Here is a 23,191-nt window from a genome sequence, read left to right as displayed (position 1 = left end):
AGCATGCTGCCCCAGTGAGGCGTGACAACAACAATTAATGATTGTAGTCATGGTAACCATTACTGAGACTAGCTTTTAATCCCAAATTTATTAATTAAATTTAAATTCCACCAGCTGCTACGGTGGTATTTGAACCCATGTGCCCAGAACATGAGCTTCGGTCTCTGGGCTATTTCCTGCAGCAACATCACCACTTTGCCACCTTCTCCTCAAAGAGCAGCTAATCTGATTTTGTTATTCGAATGAGGGATAAGTACTGACCTAGAAACTTGCAAGAACTCCACTGCTCTTCTTGGCATTGTGCCATGAGCAGGCAAACAGGTTAAATGAAGTGTATGTCCTCATAGCAACAGCCATACACGATACAGAATGGATCAGCGCCATAATTGTGAAGAAGTCACTGGACTCAAAACGGTAACTCTACATTCTCTTCACAGATGATGCCAGACCTGCTCAGTTTCTCTGGCAATTTCTGTTCTTGTCTGTTTCAGATCTTCAGCATTTGCAGTTATTTATTTTCTTATATCAACATGATAGGAAGTGACGAATCACCACCCTGTAAGATATTAAAAGTTACTCTGTATGCCAGCTCCTTATCTGGGCATCAGTGTGACTCAGAACCCATGTCAGAAGCTACACACTTTAACCACTAGAAGAAGCTTTTAAAGCTGTAGATTTCCAACATGCTTTGTCTGTGTACAAGACCAGAGAAGGTCCAGGTGTGTCTCATGAAAGGCTTGGTGGTGAGCAGAATTCCTGGGTGGAAGGATCACCCCTGACAACAGCTGACTGAGTAATGTGTGAGAAAGTGAGGACTGCAGATGCTGGAGATCAGTCGAAAAGTGTGGTGCTGGAAAAGCACAGCAGGTCAGGCAACATCCGAGGAGCAGGAGAATCGATGGTTCGAGCATAAGCTCATTTCTGATGAAGAGCTAATGCTCAAAACGTCGATGCTCCTGCTCCTCGGATGCTGCCTGACTGGCTGTGCTTTTCCAGCGCCACACTCTTCGACACTGAATACTGGGTGAAACAGGGTGAGAATGTCATGGTCCAGGGAACCAACCCAAAATAGAACATGTACATGAAAACCGAAAGAACTACTGATGCCGTAAATCAGAAACAACATCAGACATTGCTGGAAAAGCTCAGCAGGTCTGGCAGCATCTGTGAAGAGAAATCAGAGTTAATGTTTCAGCTCCAGTGACGAGAAAAGGTCACCAGACCCGAAACATTATCTCTGATTTCTCTTCACAGATGCTACCAGACCTGCTGAGCAACTTCTGTTTTTGTTAGTGTTCGAACATGTCCATGAATTGTTTAGAATCCCTACAGTGTGGAAACAGGCCATTTAGCTCAGCAAGTCCACACTAACTCTCTGAGCAGCATCCCACCCAGACTCACACCCCTACTCTAGCCCTGTACCTCTGCATTTCCCATGGCTAATCCACCTAATCTACACATCCCTGGACACTATGGGCAATTTAGCATCCACCTGACCTGCACATCTTTGGACTGTGGGAAGAAACCAGAGGAAACCCACGCAGACACAGGGAGAATGTGCAAACTCCACACAGACTGTCACCTGAGGCAGGAATCGAACTCGGGGCACTGTGAGGCAACAGTGGTAACCACTGAGCCACTGTGCCAACAGGATAGGTTTGGAGGGATATAGGCAGGGAGCAGGCAGGTGGGACTAGTGTAGTTTGGGATTATATTTGACTGGTTGGACCGAAGGGTCTGTTTTTGTGCTGGATGGCTCTGTGTGGAAACAATCAAGAGGTGTTTTGGAGTATTACTGGATGAACATTTGTGGGACAAAGTGAGTTCTGCAGTTTTCCTCACTATATTATTGGGGTTGAGTAGAGTCCCTGATAACTTATGATTGGTCTTTGCACAACTCAAATCCTGCCATGGCAGGTGATGGAATTTGAATTGAATAAAAAAGGAAACTGGAATGAAGAATCTAATGATGATAATGAAATTGTTGCTGATTGTTGGAAAATGCACCTGGTTCTCGAATGTCCTTTAGGTAAGGAAGCTACTATCCTTACCTGATCTAGCCTATGTGTGACTCCAGACCCACATCAATGTGGTTGACTCTTGATTGCCCTCTGGGCTATTAGAGATGGACAACAAATGTTGGCACAGCCAGTGACGCCCCCATCTCGTCAATGAATTAAAAAGAATGTTTTCTGAATAAGCTGAAGACATGGTTAGAGGACGCAGTGGGTCAGAATATTGACCTTTTACCTCAGGGATCTGGTTTCCTATAGTTAAAGTTTTCCCTGGCAACTTGAAGCAACATATATTGATAGATTCAGAGATTGATAGATTCTTATAGATTCTTGTTGTCTCGGGGAATTAAGGGCTACGGGGAGAATGCGGGTAAGTGGAGTTGAAGTGCCCAGCAGCCATGATTGAATGGCGGAGTGGACTTGATGGGCCGAATGGCCTTACTTCCACTCCTATGTCTTATGGTCTTATATCTGTTGGCCTGCTGTCTGAGCCATTAAAGGGAACACAGGAACAAAAGAAGGCCATCAGCCCCTCAAACCAGTTCTGACATTCAATGAGATGATGGCTGATCTGTGCCCTAACTTCATGTCTTTGCACCCCCCACCCCCCTACCATATCTGTACTATCTGCTGGGTATTACAGAGGTGGCAGTGTATAACCAGTCAGATCACTCTGCCATCTCTGGGGCAAGAAAGAAATAATTTGAACTTGGGCTCTTTCAACATGTTGTGCAGTAAAAATTGCGACCGCGAATGCTTTTAATTGGACATACACTTTAACCCACAGAGAAAATATGTAAAAACCCTGCCAGAACCACCAATGTTTATAAGGGTGACTAACCAAAAACTAAAGGCATTCAGCATTTCTCTGCAGAATAGCCAGCACATTATTCTGACTAGAGCAGTCAGGTTGCAGTCTGAGGAAGGGTCACCAGACCCGAAACATTAACTTTGATTTCTCTGCACAGATGCTGCCAGACCTGCCGAGCTTTTCCAGTAACGTCTGTTTCTGTTTTAGGTTGCTGTCTGCTTTGACTAATGTTCAGCCTGCAATATAATAACACCCCGTTGAAACAGACCTGTGAATTTCAATGGATTTCAATGAATTTCAACAGCGCAGAGTAGGTGTATCATTTAGTGTTGTGACAATCACGTGAATTTTACAAGGAAACACTTGAACTTAAAGTAAACTAAAATCATTTTCTGATAGACTTGCAGGAATTAATTTTCCAGCTCCAAATGATTTCCAATGATCGAGAATGACCAACTTTAGTCAAATCCATTACCTAGCAAACTATATGCTGTAACTTGGCATTGAAGATGCCCAGTTAGGCCTTTTGTGCTATGCAATACAGAAATCCACAAACCTCATCCCAGAATTCAACTTTTAATTGCCCACCTGATTAAATAATCCCCTTAACCCAGGTTGTTGCTGGGATTTTCTCTCTTGATCTTCTTGCCAATGATCGGAATCACACTTGGAATCACAAAGAGGTCGAGATATAGAAACCAAAAAGGGCTTGCTGTTGTTCCTCAGGTGTCCATTCAAGTTGGGCCTACCAGTCCTGGTGAACAGAACATTGGCCAAGTTGTAACCAGTGATGTCAGCAGTCAGAAACTTTAAGAAATAGTAAATAAAAGCAAAATACTGCAGATGCTGGAAATCCAAAATGAAAACACAAATTGTTTGAGAAACTCAGCAGGTCTGGCAGCAAATGGGGAGAGAGAAACTGGGTTAATGTGTCGAGTCCAATGTAACTGAACAGCCAAACAAGGATCATATCGGACTGGAAATGTTAACTCTGTTTCTCTTTCCATAGATGCTGCCAGAGCTAGAGAGCAAGAGAGAGAGAGCATTGGATCCCTTAGACATCAAAGAGGTCATCTTAGTGTTGAACCTCAGGGAGAGATATTAAATGAATATTTCATGTCAGTTTTTAGTGTGGAGCAAGAAATGGAGGCTACAGAACTCAGGGAAATAAATTTTGATGTTTGAAACAGTTCACATTACGGAGGAGGAAGTTCTGGAGGTGTTAGAAAATATAAAGGTGGATACATCTCCAGGAGCTGACCTAGTGTATTCCAGGTCATTGTGGGATGTTAGGAGAAATTGCTGGGCCTCTTGCAGAAATATTTGTATCATCTTTAACCACGGGTGAGGTGCCGGCTGACTGGAGAGAGGTTAATGTGCCTTTGCTGAAGAAGGGATGGAAGGAGAAGCCTGGGAACTGTAGACCTGTGACTCTGACTTCAGTGGTGGGTAAGTTGTTGGAAGCAATTCTGAAAGAGAGGAATTATATGCAATTGGAGAGATAAGGAATGATTAGGGTTGGTCAGCATGGTTTTGTGTGAGGGAAACCGTGTCTCACAAACTTGATTAAGTTTTTTGAGGAAGTAACCAAGAAGATTGATGAGGGCAGAGCGGTAGACATTGTTTACTTGGACTTTAGTAAAGCCTTTGACAAGGTTCCACATGCTAAACTAATTTGTAAAGTTAGATCCTATGGGATTCATGGTGAGCTTGCCAATTGGATACAAAATTGACTTCACGGCAGGAGACAGACAGTGATAGTGGAGGGTTGTTTTTCAGACTGGAGGCCTGTGACCAGTTGTGTTCTACTGGGATCGATGCTGGGCCCACTTTTGTTTGTCATTGAGATAGACGACTTAGATGAGGCTTGGTTAGTAAGTTTGCAGATGACACCTTAATTGGTGGTATAACACAGACTATAAAGACAGATAGCAAAAGTTTCTATAAATATATAAAATGAAGAAGAGTGGCTGAAGGAAGTGTTGGTCCTTTAGAGGATGAGAAGGGGCAGTTAGTTATGGGATATGATGAAATGGCTGAGGCACTGAACAGGTACTTTGCATTGGTCTTCAGTGGAGGATACTAATAACACGCCAGTAAGTGACGAAGAGACAAAGGTAGGTGAGGACCTGGAAACAATGATTATTACGGAAGAGCTAGTGTTGGGTAAGCTCATGGAGCGAAGGATAGATAAGGCTCCTGGCCCTGATGGAATGCTCTAAAAGAGATGGAGGGAGAAATAGCAGGTGGACTGGCAGTAATTTTCCAAAATTCGCTGGTCTCTGGGGCAGTCCCAGCAGATTGGAAAATAGCAAATGTGATGCCATGGTTTAAAATGGGAAGTAGACAAAAGATGGGAAAATATAGACCAGTGAGCTTAGCCTCTGTAGTGAGGAAGATGCTGCAGTCTATTATCAAGGAAGAAATAGCAGGGCATCTTGAAAGAAATTGTCCCATTGTACATGAATCTATGCTGCATCTGAAGGGCAGGTCATGCTTCCCAAATCTTTCGGAATTCTATGAAGACATTTCAAGCAAGGTGGACAACGGGGACCCAGTGGATGCGCTGTACCTAGGATTTCCAAAAGGCCTTGGACAAGGTGCCTCACATGAGGCTACTGCATAAGATAAGGATGCATGGTGTTACGGGTAGAGTATTAGCGTGGATAGAGGATTGGTTGACTGACTGGAAGCAAAGAGTGGGGATAAATGAGTGCTATTCTGGCTGGCAATCAGTGAATAGTGGTGTGCCTAAGGGATCGGCGTGTGGACCACAATTATTTATAATTTATATAGATGATTTGGAGTTGGGGACCACGTGTACGGTGTCAAAATTTGCCGATGACACTAAGATGAGTGGCAAAGTGTGCAGGGGACTGTCAAACTTTGCAGAGGAACATAGATACATTGAGTGAGTGGGCAAAGGTCTGGCTGATGCAATACAATGTTAATAAATGTGAAATCATACATTTTGGTAGGAGTAACAGCAAAGTTGCTTATTACTCGAATGGTAAAAAGTTGCAGCATGTTACTGTGCAGAGGGACCTGGGTGTCCTTGTGCATGAATCACAGAGGGTTGGTCTGCAGGTACAACAAGTAATTAGGAAGGCAAATAGAATGTTGTCCTTCATTGCGGCAGGGGTTGAGTTTAAAAGCAGAGAGGTAAGATGCTGGTGAGGTCACACCTGGAGTACTGTATGCAGATTTGGTCTCCTTACTTAAGAAAGGATGTACTGGCATTCGAGGGGGTGCAGAGGAGGTTCACTAGGTTGATTCCAGAGTTCAGGGGGTTGGCTTCTGAGGAGGGACTGAGTAGATTGGGATTATATTCATTGGAATTCAGAAGAATAAGGGGAGATCTTATAGAAACATACAAAATTATGAAGGAAATCGATAAAATAGAAATAGATAGGATGTTTCCACTGGTAGGTAAAACTAGGAGAAGAGGGCATGGCCTCAAGATAAGAGGAAACAGGTTTAGAACTGAACCGAGAAGGAACTTCTTCACCCAGAGGGTTGTTAATCCAGGGAATTCCTTGCCCCAGGGAAGTAGTTGACGCTACATCAACAATCGCTTTTAAAGCTAAGGTAGATAATTCCTTTATTTTTCAAAAAAGTAAGGGATATGGTGAAAACGCGGGTAAGTGGAGCTGAGTCCATGAAAAGATTAGCCATGATCCTATTGAGTGGTGGAGCAGGCTTGAAGGACCGGACGGCCTACTCCTGCTCCTAGTTCTTATGCTCTTATGTTCTTATAGTGGGCAGTGAAGAAGCTTATTGAAGATTACAAAGAGATCTTGATCAATTGGGTCAATGGGCTGAAAAGTGGCAGACAGAGTTTGATTTGGATAATGTGATGTATTGCATTTTGGTAAAACAATCAAGGGCACGAGTTATACAATTAAAGGTATGGGCCTTAGGTAATGTTGGAGAACAGAGAGACTTAGGGGTTCAGGTACATCATTCTTTGAAGTTTAGAACATAGAACATAGAAAAGTACAGCACAGAACAGGCCCTTCAGCCCACGATGTTGTGCCGATGATTAATCCGAATCTAAAATAAAATAACCTAACCTACGCACCCCTCAATTCACTGCTGTCCATGTGCATGTCCAGCAGTTACTTAAATGTCCTTAATGCTCTGCTTCCACCACCACAACTGGCAACACATTCCATGTGTTCACAACTCTCTGTGTAAAGAACCTACCTCTGATGTCTGCTTTATACCTTCCTCCTAACGCCTTAAAACTATGACCCCTCGTGCCAGTTAATCCTGCCCTGGGGAAAAGTCTCTGGCTATCGAATCTATCCCTGCCTCTCATTACCTTGTACACCTCGATCACCTCTCTTCCTCCTTCTCTCCAGCAAGAAAAATCCAAGCTTAGTCAACCTCTCTTCGTAAGACAAACCCTCCAGTCCAAGCAGCATCCTGGTAAACCTTCTTTGCACCCTTTCCAAAGCCTCCATATCTTTTCTATAATAGGTAAACCAGAATTGGACACAATATTCCAAGTGTGGTCTCACCAGGGTTTTGTAGAGCTGCAGCAAAACCAAGCGGCTCTTAAACCCAATTCCCCTGTTAATGAAAGCCAAAACACCATATGTTTTCTTAACAACCCTGTCCACTTGGGTGGCAACTTTGAGGGATCTATGCACTTGAACACCAAGATCCCACTGTCCACCACACTGCCAAGAATCCTGTCTTTAATCCTATATTCAGCATTCAAGTTCAACCTTCCAAAATGTATCACTTTGCATTTATCCAGGTTGAACTCCACCTGCCATTTCTCAGCCCAGCTCTGCAGCCTGCCAATGTCGCGCTGCAGCCTACAACAGTCCCCGATACTGTTTACGGCACCTCCAACCTTTGTGCTATATAAATGCAAGGTTTTTTTAATAGTCCTGACACATGTACATACAATGTGTGTATACATACATACACTCGCTGCATATACACACATGCATAGTACGTATAACCTATGGTTTTGCAAAAATAAATAGACAATTCCTGCATCTTAAATCACATGGTATATTATTCTAGTTTGGATTTTACAGTGGAGATTCCTTTTCCTCCATTTGTCACAACTTGACTCTATCACATAACTTTTACCCAAAAATGAGCTATGAGTTTTTTTTAATATTCAATTTATTATTGGATGTTTGGAAAAAATTAACTGCAAGAGTACATTGCATGAAAACAAGTGTTCTCAAACTGTTCAAACTTTAATCCTAGACTCTTTCTTGATAATCAAATTACTTGGTGTGTGCTGGTTCCTATATACTATATTTACATCCTTGTATGTGCAAAGGCAGATAAACAAAACCCTCATTACACTTTCTCGAGTGCATAGGACTGAACCATTTCTCTGCACAGAGCTGTACTCCTTGCATGCAAACAGGTATTACAAGATTACCAAGTGCACTACTTACTTCAGTCTCTGGTTGACTGCCCAAAATATTAAATCCCACTTAATTACTATCTCGCCCTTGGAAGATAATAGAGTCTTCTTATTTTATGTGAAATTGAGAGAGAGTTAAACATTCAAATATTTGACTGATGTTTGGCTCACTGGCGTGCCTTGTGTCAAACATGGAGAGTTGGAGAATCCCAAGGTTAGTGCAATGTTGGGGGAAACAATGGAGCTCACTGTCTTGAGTTGATGTCGGACAGTGGGGAGCAGCACTATATAACAGCCATTGGCAGACAGGTATGAGTGAGCAGCACCTTTTCCTTCAGGCTGCTAGTATTCATGCACTCTGCCTGACCCTGAGAGAGACTGTCGATGGCTTTAGGGAGACTGCCTCTGCTCCCAAAGAACAAAACGAAAATGGTTTGTTAAACATTAACAAGCAAGCAACTCTTGAAAACAGACAAGCTGCACAGCTCAATAAATCCAGGGTATTTCAGATCTGCAATGCTGGTTCCTCCACTGCTACTCTCCTTATTGTTAATGTTAATCTTGAACATTGTTCTGCACATGGCTGTTTACAGTGGTTGCCAATCACACTCTGATGGTGTAATAACTTGTGAGGGCTTGAAACATGTGCCGTTCAGATTGTCAAATTTATGGGTGCCATATTCATTTGAATATAAACGTTGATCATTGTGGAAAAGTCAGAACCTTTTGATCTTGCACTTATCAGGATAAATACAGGAAGGCCATATTTCAAACAATTTATGCAGGAGAAAAGGGTGCTGATTGGTTTGTACATTGGCCTATAGGGGACCCGATAGTTTCAGAGTCATAGAATCTTACAGCACAGAAACAGACCCTTCAATCCAACTTATCTGTGCCAACCAGACACCCCAATCTGACCTAGTCCCATTCGCCAGCATTTGGCCCATATCCCTCCAAACCCTTCCTATTCATTTACCCATCCAGATGCTTTTAAGTGTTGTAATTGTATCAGCCTCCACTACCTCCTCTGGCAACTTGTTCCATACACGCACCACCCTCTGTGTGAAAACGTTACCCCTCAGGTCCCTTTTATGTCTTTCCCCTCTCACCTTAAACCAATCTCCTCTAATTTTGGACTCCCCCACCCGAGGAAAAAGCCCTTGTCTATTTACTCTAACCATGTGTCTTATGCTTTCATAAACCTCTTTCAGATCACCCCTCAGCCTCCAGGGAAAACAGCCCTAGTGTATTCAGCCTCTCTCTATAGCTCAAACCCTCCAGTCCCAACAACATCCTTGTAAATCCTATCTCCACCCTCTCAAGTTTAACAACATCCTTCCTATAGAAGGGTGGCCAGAATTGTATGCTAAAAGTGGCCTCACCAATGTCCTTTATAGCCTCAACATTATATCCCAACTCCTATGGTCAATGTTCTGACCAATGAAGGCAAGCATACCCAACGCCTTCTTCACCATCCTGTCTACCTGTGACTCTACTTTCAAAGAACTGTATGCCTGCACCCCTCCTTTGTTCAGCAACACTCCCCAGGACTCAACCAGTAACTGTATAAGTCTCCAGTGGCAATATCTTGGGCCATCACAGAGTTAACATCATTGTAAACTGATCGAGTGACCGGTGAGCAGTTTAATATGAAACAAATATGGTTTCAGATTTATCATAATCTGCCTTGAAATTGCAAATTACTATTTTATATTTTCTCATACCAACTCAGTCATACCTTATTATATTAACAAAAAGCTGCTCTCATCTGTTCTTTCAGAAGTATTTCCAGTAACTTAACATGACAGGCCTTGATCCAAATGACATCTCGTTTTTGGGCCACTCTCAGGCAGCATTGCAACACCCTACATCATGTAATACTGGGATGCAACTGTCAGTTTCATTCTGTCACAATTATCTTTTGCAGATTCCCCACAGGATGAGGGCAACATTGCCAGGAAGCAGAGGTTTTTGTTTTAGTTGCTGTCATTTTCATCGGGCCTTTTGCTCACTCTGTGGATGCTCAGAGGACCCTGTCACCAAGCAACATTCCCTTTTCACATTTTGCCGGAAGGGAAGACGAAAACAAGGAGGCATCAACTTAAATCAAAAGCAAGACAATTCAGGGGTGATGCTGATTAAACATGATATTTCTCACAGAAATAAAATCTGGAATACCCTCCCTCAAAAGGTTGCTGGTACCAGGGCAGGAGAGTACAAGGAAACTTTAAAACTGAGTTATAGAGTCATAGAGATGTACAGCATGGAAACAAACCCTTTGGTCCAACCCGTCCATGCCGACCAGATATCCCAACCCAATCTAGTCCCACCTGCCAGCACCCGGCCCACATCCCTCCAAACCCTTTCTATTCATATACCCATCCAAATGCCTTTTAAATATTGCAATTGTACCAGCCTCCACCACTTCCTCTGGCAGCTCATTCCATACATGTACCACCCTCCGCGTGAAAAAAATGCCCCTTAGCTCTCCTTTATATCTTTCCCCTCTCAACTGAAACCTATGCCCTCTAGTTCTGGACTCCCCCACTTCAGGGAAAAGACCTTGTCTATTTATCCTATTCATGCCCCTCATAATTTTGTAAATCTCTAGAAGGTCACTCCTCAGTCTCCGATGCTCCAGGGAAAACAGCCCCAGCCTGTTCAACTTCTCCCTATAGCTCAAATCCTCCAACACTGGCAACATCCTTGTAAATCTTTTCTGAACCCTTTCAAGTTTCACAACATCTATCCAATAGGAAGGAGTCCAGAATTGCATGCAATATTCCAACAGTGGCCTAACCAATGTCCTGTACAGCTGCAACATGACTCCCAACTCCTGTACTCAATACTCTGACCAATAAAGGAAAACATACCAAACGCCTTCTTTACTATCCTATCAACCTGCGACCCCACTTTCAAGGAGCTATGAACCTGCACTCTCAGGTCTCTTTATTCAGCAACACTCCCTAGGACCTTACCATTAAGTGTATAAGTCCTGTTAAGATTTGCTTTCCCAAAATGTAGCACCTCGCATTTATCTGAATTAAACTCCATCTGCCACTTTTCAGGCCATTGGCCCATCTGGTCAAGATCCTGTTGTAATCTGAGGTAACCCTCTTCGTTGTCCACTACACCTCCAACTTTGGTGTCATCTGCAAATTTACTAACTGTATCTCTTATGCTCACATCAAAATCGTTTATTTAAATGACAAAAAGTAGAGGGCCCAGCACCGATCCTTGTGGCACTCCACTGGGCACAGACCTGGTGGGTTTTTATTAAGTAAGGATATGGAAATAAGGCAACTGAATGGATTTAAGATGCACATCAGTCGTTGTCAAGCAGAACTGAGAACAGGCTTGAGGAGCTAAATAGTATTCTCCGAAGTTTCTATAAATCCTAGTTCCACGTTTTCATACCACGGCCAGGCAGACTGTGAAAGGCATGGACTGGGAGCAACATTGCTGTCAACTGAAGGACAATATGAAGAAATGGACTTGCATGCCCTTTGTGTTAACAGATTCTAAAAAGGGATTGGTCAAATAGTGGCCAACAGATATAGGCTCTGATTTTTATTCCCAGATTGGGTGCATCATGTCAGGAGAAATCCTGGCTTCCCGATCCCAAACTACAATGCTCTTTCCTGGGAGCAATGCCTGACCTGTATGGGATCTCAGTCGTATACCCATAAATGCATCAGGACAGTGACCGATGCAAGATCACACCAGGGTTTGCTTCCCCCCATGACTGGTCAGTGCTGTAGTCAGTGAAGTAGGATTCAGAAACATACAGGTGCAGGGTGCCATTGGCTGCAAGCACGTGGCACTGAGAAGGCCATATCATCAACAAGAAGGGGTTCCATTCCACTCCATTCATGTTATAGAGTCATAGAGATGTACAGCACAGAAACACACCCTTCGGTCTAATTCGTCCATGCCAACCAGATATCCCAACCTAATCTCATCCCAATTGTCTGCACCCGGCCCATATCCCTCCAAACCCTTCCTATTCATATACCCATCCAGATGCCTTTTAAATATTGCAATTGTACCAGCCTCCACCATTCCTCTGGCAGCTCATTCCATACACGTACCACCCTCTGTGTGAAAACGTTGTCCCTTAGGTCTCTTTTATATCTTTCCCCTCTCACCCAATACCTATGCCCTCTAGTTCTGGACTCCCCCACTCCAGGGAAAAGACCTTGTCTATTTATCCTGTCCATGCCCCTCATAATTTTGTAAATCTCTAGAAGGTCACCCCTCAGCCTCCGACACTCCAGGGAAAACAGCCCCAGCCTGTTCAGCCTCTCCCTATAGCTCAAATCCTCCAGCCTTGGCAACATCCTTGTAAATATTTTCTGAATCCTTTCAAGTTTCACAACATCCTTCCAATAGGAAGGAGACCAGAATTGCACACAATATTCCAAAAGTGGCCTAACCAATGTCCTGTACAGTTGCAACATGAACTCCCAACCCCTGTACTCAATACTCTGACCAATAAAGGAAAGCATACCAAACACCTTCTTCACTATCCTATCTACCTGTGACTCTACTTTCAAGGAGCTATGAACTTGCACTCCAAGGTCTCTTTGTTCAGCAACACTCCTCAGGACCTTACCATTAAGTGTATAAGTCCAGCTAAGATTTGCTTTCCCAAAATGCAGCACCTCGCATTTACCTGAATTAAACTCCATCTGCCACTCCTCGGCCCATTGGCCCATCTGATCGAGATCCCGTTGTAATCTGAGGTAACCTTCTTTGCTGTCCACTACATCTCCAATTTTGGTGTCATCTGCAAACTTACTAACTGTACCTCTTATGCTCACATCCAAATCATTTGTATAATGATGAAAAGTAGTGGACCCAGCACCAATCCTTGTGGCATTCCACTGGTTCAAGTGATCTGTGACTCCTACATCCTGGAGCACTCCCATGTACTTTGTGTTTGAGGATCCAGGAGCATTGCAAGACAGTTGCAATGCTGTCCATGCTGTGACACCATGGTTGTGGTGGAGCATGCAGGTGATGCTGAAGATGCCATTCTGCAGTTTGGACACTCGGGGGAGTTGGTGGGGGTGGGGGGCTTCAGTATGGACCAGACAGAGTATGTTGCATCATCTTGGTGTGCTGTGTTCCACATACTTGGAGCAGGCATCGAGGTGATGTGATGGGCAAAACTGGAGCAGTCTTCTGAGGAGCAGGATGAGGACATTGGGGAGGAGGAATCTCTCCTCGTCCAGGACAGAGCTCAGCTGCATCAGGCACTGTAAGCCAGACAGGGCCTGATTGACACCCAGTTCCAGTAAATGAGAGCTGGGTGCAGCAGTTCATCGTGGAATATAAAATAGTCATTAATCATAATGCCAACATTTGGTTTGCATTGTGGGAGTGGATGGAAGCCTGTATTGGTTTTGTTTGTGTTCTCTTTTTCTCTTGTAAATAAAAGCTTATGTTGGGAACTGTCTTGTCTGTGATGTTGCCTGTGTGTGATGTTCCCTTTCTTGACATCACAATATGCAGGTCTACAGTGAGCATAGGAAGCAGAGTAGTGGTCACTTAGACAGGGTGTTTAGATGGAATAAGGACAGGTCAACTGTGTGGCCAGGTGGTTAAACAGGGACGTGGGTGAGAGCATGGGGTTGTACATGCGAGGGAGTGTTCATATACTGCGAGCAGCATGGCTTTGTGGCTGCTGTGCCATCATGTTGCTGGTGAGGGGCAACACCAGATCACCAAAACTTGTCCAGGAGCTCAGTGGCCTTTTAAAGATGGCACGTGCAGATGAGATGCCGCTCTTTCAGTGGATATCCAGTGAGTGGCAAGTTCTTCTTTATAAATAAGTGTTTTTAAAATTATTATCCTGTTTGAACACATTATCACACATCTCCAGGGCAGGTGGAACTTGAAGGAATTTACTACCCCAGAGTGCAGTGGATGCCAGGACATTGAGTAAATTTAAGGAGGAACTGATGAAGGGCTTTTGCCCGAACCATCGATTTTCCTGCTCCTCGGATGCTGCCTGACCTGCTGTGCTTTTCCAGCACCACTCTAATCTCAAGGGCTAAATTGCCTACTCCACTTCCTAATCAAAAAGGAGATAATGCACTCCCAGCTCCACATGTCTCCAAAAGCTTTAAGGGATAGATATTTTCCATTGACCTGCTTGGAGATGTTACGACATACTTCTGGAGTAGCTGGGACTTAAACTTGGGCCTCCTGGCTCAGATAATGGGACACTACCACTGCACCACAAAAGCCCTAGGCTTCAAGAGATTTCACAATGCATTAATTAATCAATCAACATCCATCATCTGTTTCCCACTAACCTTAACTACTTGTTACATGAACACTAAGGATTCTGTGATGATGCCACTTCTTGGGGTAGCCATAACAAAGGCCACTGCCGGAAGGCTTCTACAGTGAGGGGCTAGAGCTGAGATAAACACCTCAGACTGTAGAATGTCTGACATCAAATTTAAATGTATGTTGTAAATATAATCTGTAATGGCAAGTGTGAAATGTACAATATTGAAGGAAGCGGATCTGTTTTGCACTTTCTGTGATGTCAAATTTGAATGGAAATATACATCTACAAATTTAATGAATGTGGTGTTTTTTTTGGGGGGGTGGGGGTGGGGGAAAGAAAAGAGTGCTACTGTCCTACAGATAATCACTTCAATTACCTCAGCAGCTGTATCCTCATTCCTTCATTTCAAAATTTGGAGTGACTCTCACTGGAGCTATCCTTCACAAACAATCATCAATTCTCTTTGTAGCTTTTTTATTGACTTTACTGATACCACTTCAAACAGGCTTTTGAAGTTCACATTTTAAAAGCGACAACTGCAATAGGAGTGTGAAGATTGAAAGTAGGAATTGTCTTGGTGGAGGGGGAATTGTGGCAAATCATTTATCCTCTGCGAGTTTAAAGCAAAATTTGGACAATCTTTTTCTTGTCACAACTCATCATGATAAAGAGTTGCTTTTCAAATGAGCTGCACCGCTCGACAAGATCGTGACCACTATCCTCGAAGTGCTAGCAGAGATGTAGGCGATCTCGAATTCCATTTCTGTTCCCCTAGCTGCTGAAGCCTGTAACAGGTGGAGGAGTTGCCTTCAGTTCTTTTTTTAAACTCATGCTGCGCACTGGATGGCCTTTTGGCCCATTGGCACCCATTTTGGAACTGGTCCAAATGTTTTACATTGGTCATTGAATGTAGGCCAGCAGATTCTATAAACAATTGTAATGATCTTGATGCAGATTTCTAACTCTGAACAGTGATAGTCACAAGGTTTAACGTATGTACAAAGCAGGATATTGCTAAGAAAAGACAGGCTAACCTCTGCAATCGTCTTCAAGAATTGTTTATCCAAAAAAAACACTTCAAAAATCCCCAAAATAATAGTCTCATATATAAGTGGCAAGAAGATATTGGTTTCAATGTTTGTTGCTAGCTTACATTTTCTTGAAGGAAATGAGAAATAAAATAAAAGCATCATATGAACATGTTTCTTTGAGCAGGACAAAAAAACTGAATGTTCAAGTTACTGCTTTTCATTTCTGGGAATATTACTCTTGAGCTTTCGATCAATTTTGAGAAGACAATTTTGGAAAGTGATTTGTGTTTGGCTCGAAAGTTATTCTTGGCAGAGTGGACAGTATCATAACGGTGCATCAAGATAGATTCCAACTTGGTTGGCTCTTGCCTGGGATTATCATGCCTCCTGTTCAGCTGTTTGGTTTGATGTACCTTTTGAATGATTTATTTCACACAAAAAAAAATTGTTTCTTGCTGTTTGTTCCAGGCACACAGTTCTGAACTGGATACTGTTAGGAATCAATTAGATTAGATTTTCTACAGTGTGGAAACAGGCCCTTCAGCCCAACAAGCCCACACCGACCCCCCCGAAGAGTAACCTACCCAGATCCATTTCCCTCTGACTAATGCACCTAACACTATGGGCAATTTGGCACGGCCAATTCACCCTAACCTGCACATCTTTAGATTGTGGGAGGAAACCGGAGCACCTGGAGGAAACCCACGTAGACACAGGGAGAACATGCGAACTCCACACAGACAGTTGCCAGGCTGGAATTGAACCTAGGACCCTGGTGCTGTGAGGCAGCAGTGCTAACCACTGAGCCACCGTGCCACCCCTGAACACAAAAGCAATCTTTCTTTGGGTGTGGGTGAAATCTGGGTGATTGACTAAGGTCCATAACATAGGATTTGAAAAAAAACAAGACAGAGAACAGCATAAGTCAAGGGGAAATAGCCTTTCAGACGCAGTGAATGTCATGGTTGGCTTTAAAAGGGATATAGATGGTGGGAAATCAGGGTGTTTAGGAATATCAGAATTCTGAGGTTCCAGGACAAAATGGGTTAGAGTGGGAGACAGTGCAGTGAGCTCTTAGATTAATTGAATTTACACAGAGCAGCCACTGGATACTGGTCAGTTGTTCAGTTAAGGGTATCTGATCTAATTTATTAATCAATGTTAAACTGTCTTTGTTTCAATTCTCTATTCTAATAATCCAAATGCACTCTAACATTTTTGTCCTTCTAATAATAAATCCATACTTACTTCCTCGTTGCTAAGTTACCCATCAGTCAAAATAATTTTCACTATTTCACCTCAAGGATTTCTATGTCTTCGATACCTCAAGACATTTTATCCTGCAACATCTCTGGTCCTGTGAAAATAAAGAGCACCAATCTTCCAAGCCTTTCCTCATTTTGGTAATCATTTGTCCCATGTATCATTCTGACACTGTTGACTTGTCACAATGAGGGCAAATTCACTGATGCCAACATTCCCACCTGGGACCTGGGACCAGAGGTGGTGCTCCAGCATTTTAGGACTGATTCATCAAGCCATTTTCCTGCTGAAATCCCTACTGCAACTGGGATTGATAACCTCACTCTCCTGTTTAACAGTGAAAATGTAGGGAGGACAGCAAGCTGAACTTTTCAAGAGAAAGCTCTGTGCACTATCTCCCTACTTCCTAAGGTGAAAACCCATGGCAGGATACCAGCTTAATCTTACAATTGAAATATCATTCAATCTGGCCTAATTGCCAGCCATGGGTGACATATCTATTGTCCTGGGGTACTGATGCCTTTACAGTTCATGCAATGTTTGACTGCCTGTGTCTGTATTTAACCTTTTGGCTTTCATTTTTGTAGTTGACTTGATATTCAAGGGCCTCTTTAAAGAAAAAAATGTACACAGAGTTTACTGCTGTTGAGGTGAGTCTGTTGGCCAGGGGAAAACCGTCTCCTAATCTCCAGTCTTGCTGAGACTTGCCCACGTAGCACCAATGTCCTCCAGTTCTCTGATCTGAATCTACGTTCAATAACCAGCTTTCATCTCTATTATCTATGGCTGTCAGATTTGAAATATCTAGATGATGTCATTGCCCAATCTCTTGATCAGCAATGAAAACAAACTCAGTGCTCTGAATTTCTCTAACTACATCAATGTCTTTAGCCTCAACGCTCTGGTCCTGTGAAATGCTCTCAACCCCTTTAGCTTGCTCTTTTGTCCATCTTTCCCTTGCAGTCATTCTGAGCTGCCAGCAGAGCCCTGGGGTTAACTGTAGCTCGCTTTAATATAAAGGCATTTATTCTTGTCCTTTAACCAATTCATTTCCTTGTTTAAAACCACCACATTTCCACTTATCTCTTTATCCTGAGCAGGAATGTTTCATTCTCTCTTGTTTACCAACAGCTTAGTTATTTGCCCTCTGCCTCTAGTTTAATTAAATCGCCGTTTCTATCTCAATTTTTGAGCCAACTGTAGGGCTCCCACTCTCTCTCAGTGCAAGTCTGTCTTCCTGTATAGGTTAACAAGCCCCAGAAAAAAAACGCTCTGCATTGTCTACAAAGTCAATCTGCAAAGTTAGCTCCCTCCTACACACAGATACACATCCCCACGTCTGCCGCAAAGTGTTTCTGGACAATCTGTTGCATATTTACTGCTGGCCCACAACAAGCCTTCGCACAACCTTACAGCTGACCCTTGCATGCTGAGAGGCCACAGATTCCAGTTGCAACACACAGTTGGGAGTTGCAGCACAGTCACATCTTCAAAGGTTTTCGCTCACGAAAGCACTGTTACACAATCAAGCTGCACAATGTCTGGTTGCTTCATGAAATACAGCACAAACTGAAACTTCAGCTCAGCTCTGTCGCAGGGCATGTGCTCCTTAAGCTTGCAACATGCCAGTAAATTGATTGGATTTTGTTGAGGTCGCTCAAACAAAATACATGGATAGCACGAAGATACAAATCAGTAATGATTTAAATGAATGGTAGAACAGGCTCAAAGAGATGATTCAACTACCCCAAGTCATATGCTCTTCCAATGTGGACATGACTACACTCAAAATAGCCCAAAATATTGCCTGATACCTGGGAACTGACCACATGACTCTAAAACAATGAGGCCTTCAAGTCAATTGAACAACAATTCAGTGGTTACCTCATTATGGTAACATCCACTCCATGGCTTTGTCCAGAAACCATCAGGAAACTACTTAGAACTATAGAACGGTTAGAACACAGGAGGTGGCCATTTGGCCCATTGTGTCCATACTAAAAGCTACTCAGTTAGTCCCATTCCCCTGCCTTTCCCCTGTAGCCTCGCAAATTCTTTCAGATAACTACTCAATTGTGTACAAAGTTAAAAATCACACAACACCAGGCTATAGCCCAACAGGTTTATTTGGAAGCACTCGCTTCCGGAGTGCTGCTCCTTCATCAAGTGGTTGTGGAGCTTAAGATCGTAAGACAGAGTTTATCGCAAAAGTTTAGTGTGATGTAACTGAAATTATACATTGAAAAAGACCTGGATTGTTTGTTAAGTCTCTCATCTTTTAGAATGACCACGTTGGTTTCAGTTCTTTCATATGTAAATCGCAGAACACTTAAAAGTTACATTCTCAAGTGAACTTTAACAATTGGTGTCATGTCAGCCCAGATAATGCATTGAAGGTGTGAGGTGCTCTGTATGAGACTGTTTGTGCCACAATGTTCAGACTGATTCTAATCTAAAAAATGGATTTACAGAATCTTACATGGATTCATGCTGTTTTTGAGCAAAGGAAATGTAATTCTGCAAGTACAAATTCACCCCACAAACTTATACATGGGTGTTTGCATGTGGGGGTGTGATGGGTGGGGGGGGGGGGGGTGAGGTTATGAGTGTCTATGAGAGAGTGTGTGTATGTGTGTGAGTATGAGTGTAAAGGGGTATACGTCTGTGAGAGGGTGCATGTGTGAGTGTGGGAGTGTATGTGTGAATGTATGAGAGAGGGTCTGCATGAGTGTATGGGTCTGTAGGAGAGTGTGTGTATGTCTATGTGTGCTCGTCTGTCTGTATGTGTGTATAGTCCACTAAAGTGTTCTCAGATTGGGAGGAACATGCACAACAGTCAACAGACAGGAGTGTTCCCTCCCAGTCGGAGAACACTTCAGCAGTCTGGGACATTCGACCTTGGACCTTCAGGTGACTGTCCTCCAAGGCGGACTTCGGGACAGGCAACAATGAAAAGTGGCCGAGCAGAGGCTGATAGCCAAGTTCAGTACCCATGGGGATGGCCTCAACCAGGACCTTGGGTTCATGTCACACAACAGGTGACCCCACTGCACTACACACACACAGACAGACGGACACACACACACACACACACACAGACAGAGTGTCCTACAGACCCACTCACGCAGACCCTCTCTCATACGCTCACACATACACTCGCACACTCACACATGCACCCTCTCACAGACTTATACCCCTTTGAGTGTGAGTGCATACATACACATACTCTCTCACAGATACTCATAACCCCCATCCTCCCCACGCACACCCACACGCACACAGACACATATATGTTTGTGAGATGAAGTTGTACTTGCAGAATTACATTTTACTTTGCTCAAAAACTGCATAGGTCCATTTAAGATTCTGTAAAGCTATTCAGATTGTGGCACAGACAGTCTCACACTGGACAGCTCACACCTTAAATGCATTATCTGGGCCGACATGACACCAATTGTTAAAGTTCATTTAAGAATGTAACTTTTAAATGTTAAGCGATTTACATATGAAAAAACTGAAACCAACATGTTCATTCTAAAAGATGAGAGATTTAACAAATAATCCGGGTCTTTTTCAACGTATAATTTCAGTTACATCACACTGTAAACTTTTACGATAAATTCTGTGTCTTACAATGTTATACTCCACCACCACCTGATGAAGGAGCAGCGCTCCGAAAGCTAGTGCTTCCAAATAAACTTGTTGGATTATAACCTGGTGTTGTGTGATTTTTAACTTAGTACAGCCCAGTCCAACACCGGCATCTCCAAATCATATCCAGTTGTGAGCCGTGAAGCTATTTAGAAAACTGTGACTGGGCCTGTCTTCCTCATCCTCTCAGGCAGAGCTTTCCAGACCTTCAAAAAAAAGGCAAAATACTGCAATGCTGGAAATGCTGGAGAATGCTGGAGAAACTTGACAGGTCTGGCAACATCGGCGGAGAGAGAAACAAAGTGAACGTTTCAAGTCCGATATGGCTTTTTCAGAAACATTCTCGCCTTTAGCTGCTCGCTGTGCTGAAAAGTCTTCCTCATGTTGCTGCTGTTTCTTTTGCGAATCACCTTAAGCCAGTGTCCTCTGGTTGCTGACTCTCCAAACAATGAAAAGAGCCTCTTTTCATCTACTCAGTCTACGATGTTGAAGACCTCTGTCAAACCTCCCCATTTTCCCATCTTTAAGGAGCATGGCCCTAGAGTCTCCAATCTCTCCTTGTAATTGAAATCTCTCATCCATGGAACCATTCTTGTAAATCTTTTCTGCACCCTCTCTAAAGCTTTCTGAAAGTGTGATGCCGAGAATTAGATACAAGCTTCCAACTGAGGCTGACTTCGTGTCTTGTATCCATACAGCATAAAAACTGCAAGCATTAGTTTAATTTATTTCATCCCTTAAACCTGGAATTTATCAGGCTGACATTTGGTCAGATTATAAAGATTGTCCTAGTTGCCTTTGAGACAGTGATGGGGAGCTGCCACTTTGAACCGCTGCAGTGTGTGGTGTAGGGTCACCCACAGTACTGTTGGGGAAACAGTTCCAGGATCTTGACCCAGAGATAGTCATGAAATAGCGATATATTTCCAAGTCAGGATGATGTATGACTTGTAGAGGAACTCACAGGTTGGTGGTGTTATCATGTATCTGGTATCATTCTTCTCAGTGATAGAGGTTGGGGGTTTGGAAGATGCTGGTTTAAACGCTGTGTGCCTGTGGTCCTGCTGTTATCCATAACTGTGGATTTATATTTATGCAGAATACTCGAATTCTGTCCCCTGAACAATGTGATAACATCAGCTGTCTATGTCCTCAGCTCATAAATCCCATCCTTAAATCTCTCCCCTGAATGGATAGATACTGAGAGATTGTTTCTCCCTGGCTGGGGAATTGAGAACACTAAGGGCTAAGTCCCAATCTCAGAATAAGGGACATTTGGGACAGACAAGAGGAGAAACTTCTTCACTCAAAAGGTTGGGAGTTGTTGGAATTCTCTGTCCCAGAGGGTTGTGGAAGTTCCATTGTTGAATATATATAAGGCTGCAATGGAAACATTTTGGTCTCTCAGTGAGGAACAGGGAAAGGGGGCAAGAGAGTAAAGTTGAAGCAGAAGGTCAACTGTGATTGTCTCAAAGGGTGGAGCGGGATCATTGAGCCAAATAGTCTACTACTGTTCTTGTCTCTTGTGTTCTTGTGATGGTCTTATGTACTCAAGATATTCCTTAACACCTTCAAAAGTTAATCCCCTTCAACTCATTCATTTTGCAGAATTGTCCATTAATATAAACTGTCCCTTGCAAATCAGGAGAAGATGGGCATTGGAACCTTGGTGTCAGGAACATACGTGAACCCTGACCCCACTGATTCTGGATTAGTGGTGCTGGAAGAGCACAGCAGTTTAAGCAGCATCCAAAGAATCGACGTTTCGGGCAAAAGCCCTTCATCAGGAATAAAGGCAGAGAGCCTGAAGCGTGGAGAGATAAGCTAGAGGAGGGTGGGGGTGGGGAGAAAGTAGCATAGAGTACAATGGGTGAGTGGGGGAGGAGATGAAGGTGATAGGCCAGGGAGGAGAGGGTGGAGTGGATAGGTGGAAAAGAAGATAGGCAGGTAGGACAAGTCCGGACAAGTCATGGAGACAGTTACTGAGCTGGAAGTTTGGAACTAGGGTGAGGTGGGGGGAGGGGAAATGAGGAAACTGTTGAAGTCCACATTGATGCCCTGGGGTTGAAGTGTTCCGAGGTGGAAGATGAGGCGTTCTTCCTCCAGGCGTCTGGTGGTGAGCGAGCGGCGGTGAAGGAGGCCCAGGACCTCCATGTCCTCGGCAGAGTGGGAGGGGGAGTTGAAATGTTGGGCCACGGGGCGGTGTGGTTGATTGGTGCGGGTGTCCCGGAGATGTTCCCTAAAGCGCTCTGCTAGGAGGCACCCAGTTTCCCCAATGTAGAGGAGACCACATTGGGAGCAACGGGTACAATAAATGATATGTGTGCAAGTAAAACTTTGATGGATGTGGAAGGCTCCTTTAGGGCCTTGGATAGAGGTGAGGGAGGAGGTGTGGGCGCAGGTTTTACAGTTCCTGCAGTGGCAGGGGAAAGTGCCAGGATGGGAGGGTGGGTTGTCGGGGGGCGTGGACCTGACCAGGTATCACGGAGGGAACGGTCTTTGCGGAAGGCGGAAAGGGGTGGGGAGGGTAGTATATCCCTGGTGGTGGGGTCTGTTTGGAGGTGGCGGAAATGTCGGTGGATGATTTGGTTTATGCGAAGGTTGGTAGAGTGGAAGGTGAGCACCGGGGGCGTTCTGTCCTTGTTACGGTTGGAGGGGTGGAGTCTGAGGGCGGAGGTGCGGGATGTGGATGAGATGCATTGGAGGGCATCTTTAACC

The 23,191-nt window shown here is 43.8% G+C and overlaps 1 protein-coding gene across 1 annotated transcript in view; it reads left to right on the top strand.

The window, feature by feature from the left end:
- wnt10b (wingless-type MMTV integration site family, member 10b) overlaps nt 1–13,277 on the top strand; it is a 117,603-nt gene extending 104,326 nt beyond the window's left edge. Inside the window, exon 4 of the mRNA XM_072567009.1 lies at nt 10,152–13,277. Coding sequence (XP_072423110.1) covers nt 10,152–10,709 — 558 coding nt within the window. The 3' untranslated portion in view covers nt 10,710–13,277. The remainder of the gene's footprint in view (nt 1–10,151) is intronic.
- Nucleotides 13,278–23,191: the final 9,914 nt, after the last annotated feature.

This window comes from Chiloscyllium punctatum, chromosome X, assembly GCF_047496795.1.
Source record: "Chiloscyllium punctatum isolate Juve2018m chromosome X, sChiPun1.3, whole genome shotgun sequence".
In the NCBI taxonomy this organism is placed as follows: Eukaryota; Metazoa; Chordata; class Chondrichthyes; order Orectolobiformes; family Hemiscylliidae; genus Chiloscyllium; species Chiloscyllium punctatum.
Note: the sequence above shows the minus strand (reverse complement) of the source record. Positions and strands in the feature narration are given on the sequence as shown.